At 41.9% G+C, this 21,010-nt stretch overlaps 1 protein-coding gene and 1 long non-coding RNA gene across 4 annotated transcripts in view; both read right to left on the bottom strand.

Annotated features, from left to right (window-relative positions):
• The window catches only part of LOC309859774, a 296,536-nt gene that overhangs the window by 73,147 nt on the left and 202,379 nt on the right, over positions 1-21,010 (bottom strand). The window lies entirely within an intron of this gene.
• On the bottom strand, positions 13,954-20,955 carry LOC309859772 (renalase-like). 2 transcript variants are annotated; one of them, XM_082720893.1, is made up of 4 exons: positions 20,757-20,949; positions 19,416-19,521; positions 18,619-18,761; positions 13,954-14,038 (listed from the first exon to the last, which is right to left on the bottom strand). In XM_082720893.1, exons 1-3 carry the CDS (start codon positions 20,872-20,874, stop codon positions 18,689-18,691), a joined length of 297 nt encoding a protein of 98 aa, XP_082577019.1. In that variant the 5' UTR covers positions 20,875-20,949; the 3' UTR covers positions 13,954-14,038; positions 18,619-18,688. The 2 variants fall into 2 exon arrangements, with proteins under 2 accessions (XP_082577019.1, XP_082577020.1); XM_082720894.1 differs by lacking the exon at positions 18,619-18,761 and having other exon boundaries at positions 20,757-20,955.

Genomic DNA, 21,010 nt, shown 5'->3' with positions numbered 1-21,010 from the left:
AATTGGCCAGCTTCACGTAGATATTGTGGCCTTACAAAGTTTTAATTTATTTCAGGATGAATTCAGCAACGGGAAAGTTGCTGACCTCAACAGGTAGTGTAATACAGTAAGTATAGAAGAGAACTTGGCGAGTACTTAGTATTTGTTGAATCGGTGTGTGAATAAATGACCTGTATCATAGTCAAGCTACTGGCAATTTTCTTTTTTGTAAACTAGATCTGCTACTCAAAATAAATGTACTCTGCAATTTATAGTCCCAGGCAATTGTAGAAGAACATTCTATTAACTATTAGCTATTTAGATTTATCTTTTTTAAGTTCTTAGTTTATTCATCAACCCTCTTCTGAAAAATCTGCACTATGACCACAGATAAAGTCACTGCAGAATCCTTACTCCTTCTGTTGTGCAACCTATAGATCACTTGTGCCAGCACCAACATTGGCTTCTGCAGTCCCCCTGACTTTCTTCATTCTGTTCTTGCATTCCTTTGGCTGTTTCCTTGAGACCTTTTTTCTTCTCATACAGCCCATATCTTGCAAGTCTATGTTTGGGTTAACTTTTTTTTTGCATAATCCAAGGACTCCTAAATCATGCCAAAGCCAGTTGTCTTCCAACCACCAAAATGGGCTCTGAATCCAAGGACAAAGATGACATCTGGTGTGGTTTTGTACATTTTGGCTAGTTTCCCCCCAAATTTTGTCTTAAGTACTATTGCCTTTCTGTGGTGGAGAATATCAATGACTATTTGTTGGTCATTGGAGCAGTTCAGGTCACTGAAGTGGTTGGCTGGATATAAACTTCCTAGTCTGGATAGCTACTGTGTCGTTCATGATGGTGGCAGGTGAGCTTCAAGCAGCCAGGGAGGAAAAGGCTAGCTATTTAAATTTAAATTCATTAAAATTAAGTTCTCAACAGCCATATGTGGTAGCATCTACTAGATCCAACAGTCAGGATACAGACCATTCCCATCACCACAGAAAAGTTCTTCTCTCTATTCCTAGAGTAGACCATTTTCAAATTTATCTGTATAACATTGGCTCTCTGGATAATTTTGTCCAAATACTGACTCTATTTAGCCTTTCAACACACCTCAAGTACTAAAAACCCTTGCCCTAGTCTGAAAGCAGATAACACTATAGTTTCTTTACCCACCCCAATGACCCAATGGTAAGAAATATTGGCAAGGAAATGGGCACCTGGATGGCTCAGTGGGTTAAGGCTTCTGCCTTCGGCTCAGGTCATGATCTTGGGGTCATGGGAACGGGCCCCACATTGGGCTCTCTGCTCAGAGGTGAGCCTGCTTCCCCCCATCTCTCTCTGCGTGCCTCTCTGCCTACTTGTGCTCTCTGTCAAATGAATAAATAAAATCTTAAAAAAATATATCGGCAAGGAGAAAGTTGACTTTTCTGTCATCTGAGTAACAAAAAAGGATGCTGCATTTTTGTTGTTGTTGTTGTTGTTGTGTGTGTGTGTGTATGTGTGTGTGTGAAAGATATATTTGAACCAAAGACTTCATATCATCATTAATTCATTCTACATAAAATCCTCAATCCTCGTATGAAATACGCTCTACAGAGCACAAAGAAACCTGTAAACCTTCTCCTTTCACAGGATGATCAATGTTCTTCAAATGTACAAATGCCCTGGGGTCGTCCTGGTAACTGCACGTAGAGTGCCCAAGTTCTGGAAACAGTTCAGGTGGTGGAATCCGCAGCAGAGCACAAAAGCATTTGGCACCAAGGGAAGAGGAGCATCTGTAAACAGGTTTCTAGCAAGCTTCATTTTTATTTTCAATTTATTTAGTTTTTTTTTTTTTTGTTAACAAGAATTATGTTTACAAATAACACTCCCTGAGTTTGCAATCATAGCTTAGATGTGCAATTCTATACATACACACACATATGCCCATATCTGCATATATGCACAAATGTATATATGTACGTGCACACACATGCACACAAGCACATGCAAACACTGACTGACTGGTATTCAAATAGATTTTGTGGTGAAAGAAGTAATCCATCATCTTCTAGATCACTGTATCTTACCAAATTAGCTATTCAGGCTTGTAATTAAGATCTTGCAAGGGCATAGCCACACACAAAGAAGAAGCACTCAGGTCAAGTGGTTGGTAAACGATATTACTTTCTATTGCTTGGACAGAGGGCTGCTGCAGGGTACAAGCAGGATCGTAAAGATGCGATTGGGTCCATTCATCTGCCCCATTAACTTTGTGGGATGACAGGAGGTCCAAGTGAATGAATGTGCACACCAAAGCTGGACCTTCACCCTTAATTAAATCTACTTCATCTTCTCAATCTTGCAAAGGACCCTAGCACCTTACTACTGCCAAAGAAAATCAGAAACAGAATAAACAAAATCTTAAAAAAAAATCCGAACAGTAAGAGCAACACCAACAACTACAGTATTGAGTAAAATGCATCAAACCCTTCACTACCAAATTTAGAACTCACGCTAGAATGAGTCAATGCAGAAGTTTAGTAAACCAGAAACCTTGCCCCAAATGATAAAGAAGTGAGGACTTTCCAATGAAACACAACGAACAGAGCGTCCGTGTTTTTTTCTACTTCTTTACGATTTCCTACTAAGATGACATTACCCACATAAAAACAGAATAAACACAAAAGGACAAAGAACATTTGAGAAAACAGTAGGGGAGGCACAGCACCAAAAGTTCGAAAGTCATTCAGTAGATGGACGCAGGGAAGTTTCCCAGGCTCATTAGAGAGAGCCTGAACTCTAAGTCTGAGAAGCAGGTAAGACATGGGAAGCCCCCAGAGATGCAAAATTCCAAGAAGATTCAGGAACTGTGTCTTAGAAGGAACGGGGAGGGATGGAGAAGAAAACAAGAGTATGGTTGAGTCCTTGGGTTCCAGGGATTCCCCCCATTTCCTCCCCTGCCCCTCACGACCAGAAGACTGTGAAGTCACTCTTGGGACGCTGAGTCAGACAGGCTTGGTTATCTGGGTACTGGTCGCTCTCCTCAGTGCAACAGAGGATTAAGGGAAAGCCTACACATTCACCGGTGAGACCTTCTCCCCTCCCCGGCTTTCTTCCTCTACGTGGCTCCTGGAACTCTGGCACCAGACCTTTAGACCCTCCCCACCCTCACAACCCCAGCCAGCCTCGCCCCCAGGCAGAGCACTGACCATCTGAGGAAAAAGGCCTAAACACACCAACACATTCAGGAGCTGGGCCCTCACAGTTTCTCAGGCAACAGACATTGCCTGAGAGGGTGAGTAAAGAATGAAATCCAGTCTTTACCCCCCATACAAGGGAGGGGGCTACCTTTTTCTAATCAGCATGAAGTCATCCACAGGTCAACAACTCATGTGCTCCAGGGGATCCTTTTTTCTGATTCCTACAAAGGGGCTATATGGGTCAACTGCAGTCCTGTTGAGTGGTCTCCTCGCCAACGGTCAGAACTTTGCCTCCTTCAGTGAAGTGTGCCAGCCCACAGGTCCCCTCTTCCCACTACACAAACACACACACACACACACACACACGAAACTTTCAACTGGCATTACAGCAGTGTGCCTTTAAAATAGAAACGGACGACCAAGGGTCACCGGCCATGAAGAACACCAAAAGCCAAAAGCAAACAAACAAAAGCAGGAACCAAGAGGAAAGGTAAAGGAAACTTGGAAAAAAAAAGTTTGTTATCCTCAGATGGATAAGAGAAGCTATTGTATCTTATTTTATAATAAAGGACACAACAATAAAAATAAAACAGTCAAAAACATGCAGCAGTAGGAAGGAAGGATAACACTGAAGAAGACTTGAAGAGTAGAAAAAAGGGGGCGCCTGGGTGGCTCAGTGGGTTAAAGCCTCTGCCTTTGGCTCAGGTCATGATCTCAGGGTCCTGGGATCGAGCCCCACATCAGGTTCTCTGCTCAGCGGGGAGCCTGCTTCCCCCACCTCCTCTGCCTGCCTCTCGGCCTACTTGTGATATCTGTCAAATAAATAAATAAAATCTTAAAAAAAAAAAAAGTAGAAAAAAGCCCCAAAGATGGAAAGCAGTAGGGAAGAGTGGGGAAAAGATGCTTCTATAGAGGCATGTTTGAAGAGTGAATCTCCCATGTACCTGTTGTCAGGAAACCACAGAGAGACACCTTCTACCCCAACGAGGGAGTGAAGCAAACAAGCAGGAAGTAGGACATGACATAGGGCAGAGGTGGTGGAAATATCCCAAATGATGGGGAATGGCAGCTCTGAGGCGGGATCACAGAGCAACTCACGTAGAGAAGAGCTCCAGAAGGGAGAGCACGAAGGGAGAGAGTCTCTCAGAAAAGGAAATAATAAATGAATTCATGAATGAAAATACATACATAAACTAATTAGTTGGTAAGAATATCTGCTGTGATGGGACGGCCTGTTTCCAGATGTGCCAATCAGGCTATGAATTAATGATATTAATGACTCATGTCCTCAAAACTCCTAGTATTCTGAGCATCTGGAAGCTACAGAAGACGGATTTACTCTTGTTTGAGTGGGCTTGGGAGGATTATAGAAGATTTCTTCCTGACTCTTCCGATTTCCACTAGGATAATTTTCTCTAGAAAGTTCCAGCCTCTCTTGCATGCCTCAGTCTTCCACAGTCGTGAATTGAGGCCAGAGGGGCCATGGGGAGGAGCTGGGTATAGAGAGCTCAGCTGCTTCCTCCCTCATGCAGGAAAACTCCAGCCTGGTCTTTCCTCTCACTGGCGTAAATCTCACAGGGGCAGGCCCTCCCTTCCAACGGTCCATGATTCTCCAGGGCCACCTGCTTGGCTGGATAGGTCTGTTCAGTATTAAAAGCCCACTTTTGCCACACACACCCCACCACATTCTCCAAGATGTCTTGTAAGTAACAAATGGTGATAGTCTGATTTGCATTTATCTGACTTCTTTGTCTTTGTCAATTTGGTTCCAAATTCGAGTGAAGGAAAGGTCTGTTAGGTACTGCTCCCCCAAACAGCAACACTGTTATAGTTTTGTACATGCACAATGGTGGGTAGCAGTGTATTCTACAGAATGAGCCATATGTAAAAAGAACAATTTAAAATTCAGGATTCAATGACTAATTTCCTAGAGTATAGAAGAGAGAAGAGTCTCCTTCCTAGGACTGTTTCTTTGCTTTAAGAGAAAATATGTTAATTGTGAAATATTCCAAACATACAAAGAGAATAGAAAATATTACAAAAACACTTGTGAATCATCACCCAGCCATAACAAAGTGTAACATTTTTGCCATGTTTGCTTCATACCATATATTGTTTTTTTAAAGATTTATTTATTTATTTGACACAGAAAGAGAGAGGAAGGGAGAACATGGGGAGGGGTTAGCGGGGTCAGGGAGAATTAAACGGGAATCAGTCCCGGGACCCTGAGATCATGACCTGATGTGAAATCAAGAGTTGGACGCTTAACCAACTGAGCTATGCAGGCACCCCACAGACCATATATTAAAAACAAATACATAACAGATACAGCTGAAGCCCTCTGAGATCATATACTATTTTTCTCTCTCTCTCTCCAAAGATAACTACTATCTTGAAACTGGCATCGTTCTGGAATTCTGATGAATGTGTTTTCCCAATACTTTTAACATACACTACGTATAGACCATATATACACCATATTTTTATGGTCTATACGTATGTATAGACCACTGTTTTATGGATTTTAGCATTTTAACAAGTGGCATCATACTGAATATACAATTCTGCAACTCGTGTTTCCCAGGCAACATTAGCGATTAAACAGTGATGCCAGTGGAGAGTATTAGGCCCAAGAACACTTGACCTGAATCAAATCCTGGCTCCAACCTTGAACCTGTGTGACTTCTGGCATGAGACCTACTCTCTCTACACTTCAGTATCCTCATTTACAGAATGGGAGTAAGAAATGTCCCCCCTTCATGGGCTGTCGGTTAAGAGCCCATGAGCTGCTCTGGATAGAGAACTCAGAGCCACACCTGGCACACACCAGAGCACCTGCACTGAGTCTTTCTTCTTGGTGGGACTGACATGTTGACATGAGGTTGACTACCAACACTCTGAGCTTACTTCTGTCATCTTCTGTATTTTCTCTTCCCTTTGTTCATTTTCTTTCTTTTCCTAACTTTTATTGAATGGACATTTTCCTCAATTCCATGTTCTTCCCTCTTCCAGTTTAAATATTTATTTACTTATTTATTTGAGAGACAGCGAGAGAGCATGAGTGAGGAGAAGTCAGAGGGAGAAGCAGACCCCCCTTGGAGCTGGGAGCCCAGTGCAGGACTTGATCCCTGGACTCCAGGATCATGACCTGAGCTGAAGGCAGTCACTTAACCAACTGAGCCATCAAGGTGACCCCCTCTGCCAGTTTAGAAGCTATAATTTTATCCAGTTATTTTTTTCTGGAATCACAAATTTAATCACCCATTGAACATATGCACATACAATCTCCTTGGTGCTGTCTAGTATCTTGGTTTAATGTTTTTAAAAATATGAAAAAATAGCTATTTGTTTGCAGGTGATAGTTAATTACATGTACAAATCCATTGATGAAACTCCATGCTCACTATTGCTTCCTGTATGTCTTATTTTTTTCCTTTGGTCTTGCTTTTCTTCCTGCTTAAGTACATCCTTTAATAATTCTCATAGTGATGGTATGTAAATAATAATTATCCTTTAGCCTTTGGATAACTGAGAATTTATACTTTTTCTCACAAATGATGGCATTCATTCTGGATGAATATAATGCCATGTGTAGTGAAAGTTTTCTTTTAATAAGAATGTGCTGATGACAAAATAAATGAATGGGTGAGTCCACAGGGGTGCCTTGAGTGAGTCCACCAAGGCAGGGTCATCCAAGAAGCCTAATACGATAACATACGGATTCCAGAAATGGATGTTGCTTTGCTCTCTAATAAACTGTTTCAAATGAGAATTTGCTGGGGAAGTGTGTAAACCTGGCGATTCACAGACCTGTACCCCTGGGGATAAAAATATATGTTTATAAAAAATAAAAAATTTAAAAAAAAAGTTTCATGGTAAGACCAAAGAAGTCTGAATGAAGTATTATTTCATAGGAGTTGAACTGAACAACTGTTTCTTGATAAATGGTCCTGAAGTCATGGGTCCTAATACCTGACCCAGCTAAAGGTTAGGAAATAGCATGTTACGACTGGAGAGGAACAGAGAACAGCATCTGATTTCAGCTGTCACAAGTACATGGGGGCATCGAAAAATACATCACAAGGCAGCCTTCTTTATTAAGGAGCCTCCAAGTTAATAGGCATTGCTAGGGCAACAAAGAGAAACTCCGAGCCAGAAGGATAGATTCAGGTACTGAAAAGAAAGGGAAGTATAAAAAATGGTATAAAAGCTCATTTTTGCTTACATTATCTATTTTAATTTGACCCCAGAGTATATTCATCAGAACATTTGGAAAAAACCCACATTAGGCCAGGTACACTACATTGCTACTTATGAATAAAAGCTTTGTAAGAGAGAGCAAGGTTGTTCAAGTTATGGAGGCAATTCTTTTTTTTTTTTTTTCCTAGTTAGATGTTAGCAATGTTGGTGGTCACTGCCTCAACCCACTTCATAGATCACAATGCTTCTCAATCACAGCCACGTATTTCCTACCACTCTTGGATTTTTGCCACCTTTATTCATTCATTGATTTTGATATAACAGTACATGCTAAGTCTGGGCATTGTCTTCTGCCCAGAAGAAGAATGTCCCTTCCACTGACCTGGTAATAGTTTGAATGGCTTTCCAATGGTATGTGAAGTATTCTCATTACTAAATATCAAGGAGAATGCCATGACTACTTTTTGCTCTTATGTAGTATTTATTTGTTCTCCAACTGAACGGCTTTAAGTTGAGTAAGAAAGGGGTGACTGGGTAAAATGTTAGCTCAGCTCTTAGTGGTAGAAACAAAATTATTATCTTGTCCTCAAAGAGGTACTGCATGACCCCTGAAATAAGATGAGGCAAATCTAAAGTTGACAGAATTGTCAGCTTCTCCCAAACTCAATCTCTACTTACTTAGGAGTAAAGTAATCTGCTTAAGGCATACTCCAGTGAGGTTTTTGAAAAATTTTAATTAATTAATTAATTAATTTTAAAATATTTTATTTATTTGAGAGAGTGAGAGAGAGAGAGAACACAAGCAGGTGCTAGGGGCAGAGGGAGAGGCAGACTCCCTGCGAACCTGGGAGCTCAACATGAGACTTGATCCCAGGACCCTGAGATCATGACCTGAGCCAAAGGTACACACTTCTACTCCTTGAGTGAAATTTTTTTAAAAGAATATAGTTATTTTTAAATAAAAATATATTTTATTATTAAAAATTATTATATTAAAATATTTTTAAATCTTTTAAGAAAAGGATTTTATTTATTTATTTGGCAGAAAGAGAGAGAGAGAGCACAAGGATGGGGGAGTGGAAGAGGGAGAATCAGGCTCCCTGCTGAGCAGGGACATCTCCCCACTCTGATTCAGGGCTCAATTCCAGGACTTTAGGATCATGATCTGAGCTGAAGGCAGACCCTTAACCAACTGAGCCACCCAGGGGTCCTAGAAAGAATTGGATTATTAAAATCATCTTCCAAAGTCCCTTCTAAGTTTAGGACAGAGAAGAGAATATTGTCAATTAGAATCTTAACTGATTTTTGTAACAACTTTTACACTTACGTTAAATAGCCTAATTTATATCTTTTCATTTTATGTATATATTTTAGCACAAATAACCATTACACATCATGTACCAATAAATATTTTACAAGATTTGGAATACACGTTTTACTTGCTATCATAGAAGATTTTAGTTATTCTCTCTTTTATGAAGCACTATTGGCTATATCACTATTGGTATATTTGAAGTTGACTCCTTGATTTGGAATGGAACTCCTCATTAGTACAGTACATTTATAGAAAAAAAATGGCCCATTTTTCCATAAACTAGATGGCATTGTGTCCAATGATGAGATCTAGCAAAAGGCAAAGCTTGGTTCTACTGGGGAACCAATAGAAAACAGAATTCAACAAATACTTCTTAAATTTTTACTATGTATAAGACATTTCCATGGATTCTGACAAAGGTACAGAAAAGAACAAAGCACTATTCTTGCCTTGCAAGAAACTGAAAACCTGGTAGAACAGATACGTACTCAAACACTCAAACCATGGTAAACACCATAGAAGACCTAAGGGAAAAGTGTCAGGTCATCAAAGGAAGTCTTGCAAATTGTTTAATGATTACAACATCAACAGTAACCTAGTGCTAAATGTAGATATTGGAAACTCTGCACAGGTGCATACAGTTCGATGAAAGAAGAGACAGGGAAGAACCACTCAAATTCCATGCAAAGACACTCATAAATGAGGATCTAGTACAGAGAACCCAAGTAATTAAAGGACTGACGTGGTGCTTGTAAAATCAAGTTAATTTAAAAGGTGCTCTAAATAAAACTAAGTTTCCAAAATTTTTAAAAAATCATTTATATTTGTATTGCAAAAGTCAAAATCAATGTGATTGAGTCACTTTATTTTACAGTTGCCAGAAAATCATGCCAAAACATGATCAATAATTGCTCTTTGTACTTTCCAAGAATTAGCACATAATTTCATTTATAACCTAAGTCTTATTAATTATAAGGAAAATAAACTTATGTTTATAACATAATTTTCAGTTACACTTTGTAAGTTAAAGTCCCTAATCAACCCTCTTATTCTTGCCAAGTATAAAATGTGGGTCCCATTCCCCATTTGAAGTGGATTCCCTTTGATGGGACTTATCCCCTACTGTCCATCATCCCTGGTTTAAAAGAAAGAAAACGCATTAGGAAAAGATTCAGAAAAGGGAAAGTGTAGACACATCAGGAGAAAAAAAAAAAGATTAATTTGATTTGAAAGATCAGTTGAAATTAGATAAAAAGGGGACACAGACGGGTCAATTTTAGTTGGTGGGCACCAGGGAGACCTCAAAATTTATTTGGATGGGAGACTGAAATGACCCGTGGTGCCCTTAAGAAAAGGACTTTGGTTTCAGTTACCAGGCTGGGTTTAAGTAGAAATCAGGAACAGGAAGAGCCCTTATAAAAGCACAGGCAAGAGGTCAATGAGGCATGGGGTCACGACAGAGAGAATAGCCAACCAGTGGGATGAAAGGGAGGAACAGGTGTGGGGTGGAAAGCAAATGCCAAAATTTGCTTGGCACGAGTTGAACTCCACAGGCAGCTCCAGCCCTGGGTCTAAATCTAACATAACATAATAAAAAATAAAAAAATAATTAAAAATAAAAAGGAAATAAAGAAATCACAAAGGAGAAATCAGGGCTAAAAATAAAAGGATTTGGGGTCTTCTACACAGGAAGTCCTGGGGTAAATGAGATCGCTGACAGAGAGAGAACACAAAAAGAAGAGAGTTCAAGGCAAAGCCTTGAGTATTGGCTGTATTTTAGGAGGAAGGGGAAGAGTCACTTAGGAAGGAGAGAGAGTGTGATTGCAGTTAGAGAGAAAGCAAGGAGAGTTGAGGTGCCGAGTGGCCAGGGGAAGAGGTGCCTCAGAAGGAGGCTCTGAAGGAAGGAGGGTGAAGACTGAGAACAGGTTCACATGGGATGATGAGGTCACTGGATGTGGGCTTGAAGAAAAAGTTTTTATCAGAGAGTTAACCAGAGGTTTGATTTTGTTGGATGGACCTGTTCACATACTTGCCCCCTCCTGCCTGGAGACCTGCACGTCATGTCACAGAGAAGCAGCCCTGCACTGGGTGTGGTGAAGATGGGATCCAGCCCTGGCTTCCCAAAGTAGCCCTCGACCCAGTGCCCATCACACACCCCTCTGGATGTGGACATTGCCACTTGTGTAACGGGAGATGGAACACACTGGGGAGAGGGACTCACACCCAGCTGGCATTGCATACTGACTACCATTACCAAAAAAATAAAAAGTAACATTCCTTCTCCAAGGAACATTTTAGAGGTTATTAAAAGCATTGGTTTTAGGGTGCCTGGGTGGCTCAGTGGGTTAAATCCTCTGCCTTCAGCTCAGGTCATGATCCCAAGGTCCTGGGATGGAACCCGCATCCAGCTCTCTGCTCAGCAGGGAGCCTGCTTCCCCCTCTCTGCCTTCCTCTCTGCCTACTTGTGATCTGTCTCTGTGTCAAATAAATAAATAAAATCTTTTAAAAAAAAAAAGCATTGGTTTTAGAAGCAGATGCACTTGAGATGGGTGCTGGCTTGGGGGACTCCTAGATCTAGAGCACTAAAAAGGGATTTAGGCTCTAAACTGTGGTTTCCCCTTGGGTCAGCTGAACTCCCCACAGGCTGTAGTAAGTAGCTCCCCCACAGGCTGTAGTAAGAATTACAAGAGACATGGAAAGATTCTAACTAGCATTCCTGGTACCTAAAAAAGTTTGTAAATATTTGTTGGCTAAATGAATAAACACTGGCTGGTATTCTTGGAAAAAGTAAAGCTAAAACAGGATGGAGTCATTCAAGGAAGAGCCATCTGAAGGAGGTATGACCTTGAAATAATACCAAGTATGAGCGGGAGGATAGAATTTACAGGGACACTAATGAAGAGTCTTATATCTTCTGGGCTCTAATATCAGCTCTTTCCCTTAATGGTAGCGTGACTTGAGCAAGTTGTCTCATTCTAAAGCTTGGGGACAGGAAAAAATTGAAGCAAAAATGTCAGACTTTCTACATAAATTAAATCTGAGGGTTGAGTCCATGAAGGTTAACTACATTGTTCTTGGTCCTTGTTTTGTAGATTTGTATCATAATAATCATAATTTTAAAGTTACTGATCAATTGGGACAGTAATATTTGCATAACATGAAAATAATGTAAGGGTCAAATAAAATAAAGTAAAAAATATAACTTTTTTCACACGGTTAGTGCTCAATACACAGTTGCTGTTGTTACTTATCACTAGAAGTATGATGACTAAGAAGTACAAGCAAAGAGGGAGGAGTAAGCATGAGTACAGTGAGCACGAGTAGGTCTACCGGGCAAGAGGCAGACGGTGCACAGGGTGGAAATGAAATGAGCTTGACTGAAACCAAGAGGGAAGCCTGGCTAACTAAAATGCTGAGTTTCTATGATTTAGGGAAAAAAAATTATATCAACTCAACAGAGTCACTCTGGTTGATTTATGTGGATCAGACATTGTCAGTGATGTAAGTGTTTCATCAATAAAATTGAAAACATAAAGGGGCACCTGGGTGGCTCAGTGGGTTAAAGCCTCTGCCTTCAGCTCAGGCCATGATCCCAGGGTTCTGGGATCTAGCCCCGCATCGTGCTCTCTGCTCTATACGGAGCCTGCTTCCCTTCCTCTCTCTCGGCCTGCTTCTCTGCCTACTTGTGATCTCTGTCTGTTGTATAAATAAATAAAAATCTTTAAAAAATTGAAAACATAAAATACGTTGATGATCTCCTATGTATATAGATACAAGAGAGATGTATACAAATTGCTCACCAAGGGAAATCCAGAAAAATGCTCACAGGAGCGAGCACTATCCGTAGAAGCATCAACAAGAAAACTGCCCAGATATCCATCAACGGAAATGGATAAAATGTGCTAGGTCCCTACAGTGTAATACTACACAGCAGTAAGAAGAAACAATTTTGGGTGCCTGGATGGCTCAGTAGATTTGGCATCTGCTTTCGGTTCAGGTCATGATCCTGGGGTCCTGGGATCAAGCCCCATATCAGGCTCCCTGCTCCTTAGGGAGACTTCTTCTCCCTCTTTTTCCCTGTCTCTTATGAATAAATAAATAAAATCTTAAAAAAAAGAAACATTTTTAACTACATGTATCAATAAGATAACTTACAAAAAATGGAAAGAGAAATATGCTAAACACTTAAGCACATGTACTGTTTGATTTCATGTAAATAAAGCACAGAAACAGACAAGAAAAAGTCTATGCTGCTAGAAGTTAGGCAGATAGCTACTGGGGGATGGGAGAACCATTGATGGGACAGGAGTGTGAGTGGGGGCTTCTCAGGGCACTGGTGTGTCTTGTTTCTTGGGAGGGACACTGGTTATATGGGTGTATGTTCAGTTTGCCAGAATTGACCAAGATGTGTACTTAATACACATGGATTTTTCTATATGTATATTTCAGTAAAAATAAAAATAAAAGGCAGGGGGAAAGATGGTGTGAATGATGACAGTTTTATAAGTGAACTCCTTCCAAATCTAGGGTCCCCAGGGGACCCTGGAGGAGAAAAGAATGAAATACTCATTGAGTCACTTGAGAATTTCAGCAGTGGAAAAGTGTAATTTATGTTCAGAGATGGTTAACATAGCACAATTGTGTGGAAATAAAGAATTTATATATGAATTCAAAACAAGTCTCAGATGCAGAGATCCAGATGGGGATTTTTATTTACTTATATGTGATTCCAAAAAAATCTATCTTTGGAGATTAACCTGGAGATTAACTCCCACAAATAATGGAAGTGTCTGGCATTCACACAGGGGAAGGTTCACTGGGGGCCCAGTTGGCTGATTCTGAAATGGATGCACTACGAAAGAAATTTATTTAAAAGAGTTGACTAAAAACAGCTGCACTTTGTCATCAGAATAAAAATCCACAAGTATTCTAAGACTTCAAAAAATATGACAAACAATGTGACCTCATTAACCCTCAGAAAAGGCATTTCTGCCATGCTTGTGTTTGATCACCATTGATCTCTCCTCAAAATCTCTTGCAATGCCTGCCTTGAGAAATGCATCCAGAAAAGTGTAAAGGGGGCAGAACTTGAAAGAAATAATAAAACACTTTGTTCCCCATGTGAAATCTGATTTTTTTTTTTCTTTTCTGAGGTTTTGCACATTCTCAGTTGCACTGAATTCTATTGTACAGTTAAGAGGGCTTAACTATGGGTTGAGGCCTTTAAAATAGAAGCAAAATGACAGGAAAACTTGAGAGGTTTAGGGGTTAGTTTTAGGGGGACCTGTTTCCTTGGAGACTTCCCACTTGTCATTCCGCAGGTTGACCTGAGTCACACGGTGTCTGAAGCAGACATCAGCACCTGTCCAAAAGCAAGGTCATGTTCACATCCTCAGGGTTTCCAGTATGAACAGGCAGAGAGAGAGGAGTTACAGACTGGATCCATTCAGGGGAACTGAACAGTGAAGGTGCCCTTCTCTGGGCTCACTTCCCCATTAAGTCGGAATTCCTCTCTTTCCCTCTTAAACCTGAAAAAGGTGTCTGTGAACGAGATCCAAGCTCTCATTAGTGGATCAATTTACCTTTATTAAGAATTGGAATGAGGGGGCACCTGGGTGGCTCAGTGGGTTAAAGCCTCTTCCTTTGGCTCAGGTCATGATCCCAGGGTCCTAGGATCGAGCACCACATCGGGCTCTCTGGTTGGCGGGGAGCCTTCCTCCCCCTCTCTCTGCCTGCCTCTCTGCCTACTTGTGATTTCTGTCAAATAAATAAAATCTTTAAAAAAAAATTAGAATGAAGAGAAATACAGTTGAGAATGTCCTCTCATCGCATTTTTCCTCTTTATCACCAAGGTATTTTGATAATTAACTGAGTAGTTATTTGACTAATATTTTCTTCCCTATTAACCTGTGAGCCCCCAGGGAAGGAATCATGTCTGCTCTGTGTCTGTGTCTGTGAAGACCGTATCTCATACACAGTAGAGTACTCGCCACATACTGCAATTTCCTAAGTACCAGTTGAAGAGAATGAATCAGGAACCATAAACCAAAAGATAAGAAAATATCCCTGGATCGCTAAGTCTCTGTGAGACCAAGCACTTACTCACATCTCAATTACCAGAAAACTTGGATTTGTTTTTACAAATCTGCTTGTATGCAGTCTCAGGAACAGAAAAGCAAGAAATGAAGAAAGAACAAGACACAAAAGCACGTTGGAAGATCTCGTTCATCATTTCCAGGGGACACCACAGCATCCCAGGCATGCAACATCCGGCTTATGTCTGCCTGGCCCTGAAGCTTCCTTCCTGAGGCGACTCCATCCTCCTCCCCTAGAAGGTCCCTCCACAGTCCTTCTGACATTGATTCAAAATATCTGCCTGTATCAGGCATGTCTTATCCATCCAAAACCACTCATTTCCTCGATGTCACGTCTCTAGACCTCAGATGCTTTCACTGTCCCTGGAATCCCGCGGCAACACTGTGAACATTCAGTTTTTAAATCAAATGCAAATATATTAGAAGGAACAAGGTGCTAACTAGGCCCAGGCGTCCGTCTCTTTGAGGCAATTAGCTTCGTTCTGTTCATACACTGGAGCAAGAGCTAGTAAACAGACTCCAACCTGCCTGCTTGCCCCAAGGCCCCTTCAACTCCCACCCGCCAGCTCCAGGCCGGCCTGAACCGTTCCCCTTCACTCGGTTCTATTTATTTACGGTGCCGTGGGAAAGAGCGGTGCACGGTTACGGGCAGTGGTAAGCAGGCATGTGTGCTTCAGGGAACTGAAGTCCACGGACCTAGAAATTCTCCATACCCAGCCGGATGCCCTGGATATGCATCCCAAAGTATTCTGCAAGGTGTATGTCTGTGGTTCTCTTAATTGTGGACCCCAGGCCGGCAGCACCGGCGGCACCTGGTACAAGGGTACGTTCTGAGACCCAAGCCATGTACAGGATAGGTTAAACTCTATGTGAGCCACAAATAATTAAATATGACCTCTTTTCCCAAGAGCTTCCAAAGCAAAATTGGAAGATAAAATATATATTCTCCCAAACACCTACCAAGAGAAGGATGTAGGTACTGTGTATTCAAGAACTGTTCCTCTGCCAGAAGAACAACAGATGTAAGAGGGCAAGGACTTTGGTTTTTGTATCCTTAGCACCTAACACAGCATCTGGCATATAGGAAGTACTCAGTAAGTGTTTACTGAAGGGATGTGTACGTGCGTGGACGGATGGATAGGACATATAATACAGCTGGTAAGTACTTGAGGATTTCAGTAAATAGGAACATCCAAATTGGGTCAAATCATGATGGAAATGAGATTTTTTAAAAAGTTATATGGTGGCAAGAGATGAAGCTGACGGTGACATTCTACAAAAATCCAATGCTATCACATTCTGTAAGGGTTAATTTTATGCACTAGCTTGACTGGGTCATGGAGTCCCCCCCAAGATATTTGGTCAAATATTATTCTGGCTCTGTCTTTGACAATGATTTTGGATGAGATTAACGTTTAAATTGGTAGAATGAGTAAGGCAGATTACCCTCCCTACTTAATACCCATGGCTCTCATCCAGTCATTGGCACGTGTGAAACAAAAAGACTGACCCTCCCCAAAATGAAAGAATCTTCCTGACTGAGAGCCTTCAGACTGGGAGAAGGAGTTGTTGGGAGTTTTTCTACCCCTTGTATTGGGATTTGCCAGTTCATCCTGCAGATCGTGACACCTGCCAATCTCCCTAATCAAGAGCCAATTCTTTATAATAAATCATATACATACAAATATATCCTATTATATATAATAATATCCTATTATATATATTTGTGTATATAATACATATACATATATTATATATTATATATAGTTATATGTTAATAACCAAATCATATATAAAATATATTAGATATTTATATATAATTATATCTATAAAATATATTAAATATATAATTAATATAATATAATACTATATAATTATAATTATATATTATATATTTTACATTATATATTATATATTATATATTATAAGAAGCTGTCTAACCAGAATGACATCTACTATGTCCCCATGTTGTATGATATTGAATCTAACCGACCCCTCCCTTGCCTGCTATCAGGGATTCTTGGGGTTCCCAACAAGTAAAACTTGATGAAGAAAATCAAAACAATAATTATTCTAGAAAAAAAAAATAATTATTCTAGAAACAGTTTATAGAAGAAAACGTCTCAGCACCTTTCATCAGTGATCTTGAATTGGGCACCTTACTTACTTATGATTCATCAAGAAACTTACTTCTGTTAAAAAAAAACAAATTGGGGCGCTTGGGTGGGTCATGGCCCACATTGGGCTCTCGGCTCAGCGGGGAGCCTGCTTCCTCTCTCTCTCTCTCTCTCTCTCTGCCTGCTTGTGCTCTCTGTCAAATAAATAAATTAATTAAATCTTAAAAAAAAATTAAAAAAACAAATTGTTGGGTGCCTGGGGGGCTCAGTCAGTGAAGCATCTGCTCAGGTCATGTTCCCCGGGGCCCTGGGATCAAGTTCTGGGCCGGGCGCCCTGCTCACCTGAGGAATCTGTTTCTCCTTCTGCCTGCTGCCTCATGCACATGCGCTTGCTTCCCCCACAAAAATAAAATCTTTAAAAAATTAAAAAAACCCAAATTGTTTATCATCAAAGATCACTTATCAACTTTTTAAAAAAAGATCATTTCATAACATGCATAAAATACATAAAGAATAAATGAAAATCCTAATAGAAAATGGACAAAGGTTATAAGAGATGGACATAGGTACTCCATAAAAAATCCATAAGAAAATGGACAAAGATAAATAAGAAATTCACAGAAAGAAGGTGGAAAGAGCTCGCTAAAAACACAAAGATGCATAAACTCAGTCATAACTATGGAAGTACAAATCAGAACACAAAAAGACATCAGCTTTAACCTGCCCCACTAGCAAAAATTAAAAATCTCCATAATATCAAGATGCACAGAGAGAGAAATTTTCATTCACTGCTTTTTAAATTTTTTTTTAAAGATTTATTTACTTGTTTTAGAGAGAGAACATGAGTGGGAGGGACAGAGGGACAGGGAGAGAATCTCAAGCAGATTCCCCACTGAGCTCAGAGTGGGGCTCCATCCCACCACCCTGAGATTGTGACCTGAGACAAAAACCAAGAGTCGGATGCTGACTGAGCCACCCAGGCACCTCCTCATTCACTGCTGACGAGATATTCTTTAAGAGGAACAGATGGAACCACCTAGTTTAATTAAAAATTCACAATACCATTTGATACAGCAACTGTCCTGTTAGAAACTGGTCCTACAGATAGGCCTAAAGAAGTGTGTTACACTTAAACAATGCAGCAATACCGGTATTAGCAAAAACCAAAACAACCCCTCACCCCACCAACAACCTAAATATTTTCCAGAAAGCTAATCCTGACATAAGCAATGAATTTATTTATTCATAAAGAAATCATATAACACTGAACAGGCATTGAGAAAAATGAAGCATACTGAATTTGTTGTTATGAAAATAGACCTAAGATATGATTTAGTTTATGATGATGTATTAGGATTTTCCAGAGAAACAGAACCAACAGGAGGTAGACAGATAGATAATGGGGGGGGGGGGCTGATTTATTACAAATAGACCAAACAAGGTGTTGGTTTATGAAAAATAATCCCATTGGTATACTTAAAAAGAATAAATATAAACACACATGAATAAATAAATAGAGGCAGTCATGTAAATCAATACACAGATGAATAAAGTTTTTTCTAGACGCATACACTGAAAACTATTATTAGGGATAAAAGAAAATCAGCTATTGGTAAAGAGAAGAACATCTATTTTATAACTTTCTTTATAGTATTAATATTTAATTATGTTTACAACTTTTATCTTTAAATGCCAGTAGTAAAAGAAAGCAGAGAAACTCCTATCCCCACCTGATTCTTTCAAGTAGTGCTTAATAATTGAAGAAACTCCTTGAGGTGCCACAAAGTTACAGTCTCCTTCTTACATCACCATCCCTTCAATAGGAGAGGTCAGAGGCTTCAAAATGCCAAGAGCTAACAGGTCATCATAAAAACTGAAATAAATTAATATATATGACATAATTAAATACCACTATCAGTTAGCTTAAAAATACTCTATTCTCTTCCAAGAATTCTTAGAGAGTATCACTCTACATAATAACTAGAAATCTTCATAAGATTGACTCAGTGCATGTTTTACATTAAGAAAACAATTCAAGGGGCACCTGGATGGCTCAGTCAATAGAGCAGGGGACTCTTGGTCTTGAGGTGGTGAGTTCAAGTCCCACGTGGGGCACAGAGTTTCCTTAAAAAATCAGTAAACCATCATCCAGGTGAAGAACAGAAACGTTTTGCGAATCTATAAATCTTGCTGACATTAGCTGAAGGCCTATTTTCTTGTATATCTCAAAATTACAGACAGTGAACATAGAAAGGTATGCAGTACCCCCAGGACTAGCTGTCCTCTTTGCCAACACAGCACAGTAACTCATATTTAAATTGAACCCTGGATGTAGCGTCTCTTCCAGTATCCAGGACCACCCTTGGGAGGAAGGGACTCTGGCTTTCCCACTTAACTCAGGCTAATGCCATCAATGACGTTATTGTAATATCTTCACTATATCACGGGGCAAGGTGTCGCTCTGTTAATGATTTCTATCTTTTTACATCCTATGGGCATGAAGATTGATTTCTGCCAACTAACTCACCTTTGGTGTTGCTTGGCATAGTGAGGCGTGCAGGTGATGTACTGAGCACCCAAGTCAACCGTACTCTGTGGATTATAAGGGCTCCTGGCTGTCGTCATTCTTCCCCCTTGGATTCATTCACAAGAAACATCTTAGTGCATCAGAATGACCCTTCTGCAATGAACACCTCAATTATGCACCCCCGGGGGGGCCAAAGAGATTAGGGCTGTATTAAAAGAGGACTTTGTTGTGCTTTTCTGTTTTAGTTTTGGGCTTTGTCCTCTACCATCCTTAGGACAACTTGGTCACTGCGAAGTATTTTTAAAGAGGACACAGCGGTGTTCAGCGCTGTGCCTGGCCCCTGGATTCACACATTTAAACAACAGGAATGGGTGCGTGGAGAACGTCCAACGAAAAAACGCATGACATGTCAGAATAATCACTGGGAGCATGTTTTCACTCCCGCAAACAGGTTTCGTGAGAAAAAAAAAGGGAGTCTGTCAACTAGATCCTGGTAGTCCTGGTCCAAGGGCACTTTGGGATCCTCGACATGTGCAGATGGCCTGGAAAGCAGGGCCAGGTCGAGATGAAAACCAAAACAACAACAACAAAAACAAAAAAACCCGCGCACTGGCCAAGGGGGTAGGCCCAAGCTGTGCAAACCGCCAGAGCTCCTGGGCTGCCCTCGGGGTGGCACACCTCCCGCTCCTCCTCCCTGACCCCGCTCGGGACTCCTCCCGCTCGTGGTCCCCAGACCTGTGCTCCTCCCGCTCTTCCCCGACCCTTACCAAGGTTCCCTCTCCTACTCCCCTCCCCCCCCCGCCACGCCCACTTCCCCAGCCTTGGGCTCCTCCTGCTCTTCTGGAACCTAGACCCTGACGGAGGCTCCCTCTCTCCCTATCCCCCTTCTCCTCCTACCCTAGGCTCCTTCCTCCTCCCTCACCCGCGCGGGGCTCCTCCCGCCTCCCGCCCCAAATCCCCACTCCTCATCCCGGGTGTCCTCCCTCCTCACGCTCCTGACCCCGCGCGGGGATCTTCCTACTCCCCCAGTGGCCCCCTCTTCCTACCCAGGGCTCCTCCCGCTCCTCCCTCCCCGCCCCGCCGGGCTCCTCCCGCTCCTCCCTCCCGGCCCCGCGGGGCTCCTCCCACTCCCTTGCTCCCCGCCCGGCGCGGGGGTCACCGCCTACTCCGCCCCCCCGGGCGTCTCCGGGGAGCTGGAGGCTCCGGTCACGTGAGCCGGCTAGCATCGCGCACGCTGCCGCCGGGAGGTGGTGGCCGCGGTGACCGGATCGTCCCACAGACCTCCCGGTGTAGGCCGCAAGCAGGCTTCCTTTCCCCGGTTTCGACCACCCCACGACCCACCTGAGTCCCCAGCCTCCTCCCACACCGTGAGGTGCACTGGAGGGGGCGCCTCCTTCCTGAGCAGCGCTGCGCACAGGCTTCCCGTCAGCCCGGCGCCCGCGATGAGCACCCGCGCCATGGCCCGGGGTCTCGGGGCGAGGCCGCACGCGGCTGTCGGATTCCGCGCTCCAGGCCCGCCCCGCCCCGCCCGCGCGCAGTGCCGCCCGCCGGCCTCCAGGGGGCAGACGGGAGGCGAGCACCACGCCCCGGTGCTC

Source organism: Mustela nivalis (genome assembly GCF_964662115.1).
Source record: "Mustela nivalis genome assembly, chromosome: 2".
Lineage (NCBI taxonomy): Eukaryota > Metazoa > Chordata > Mammalia > Carnivora > Mustelidae > Mustela > Mustela nivalis.
This window is presented reverse-complemented; position numbering and strand designations above follow the sequence as displayed.

Bases quoted from the DNA above. Each gene is read 5' to 3' on its own strand.
- LOC309859772 (XM_082720893.1), bottom strand. From the start codon at position 20,874: ATGGCGCGGGTGCTCATCGCGGGCGCCGGGCTGACGGGAAGCCTGTGC. The intron at 19,522-20,756 runs GTGGGTCGTGGG...AATGAATCCAAG, and splicing joins GGAGGAGGCTGGGGACTCAG to GGGGAAGAATGACGACAGCC. The intron at 18,762-19,415 runs GTGAGTTAGTTG...AATTTATTTCAG, and splicing joins TATGCCAAGCAACACCAAAG to TTTTTATGATGACCTGTTAG.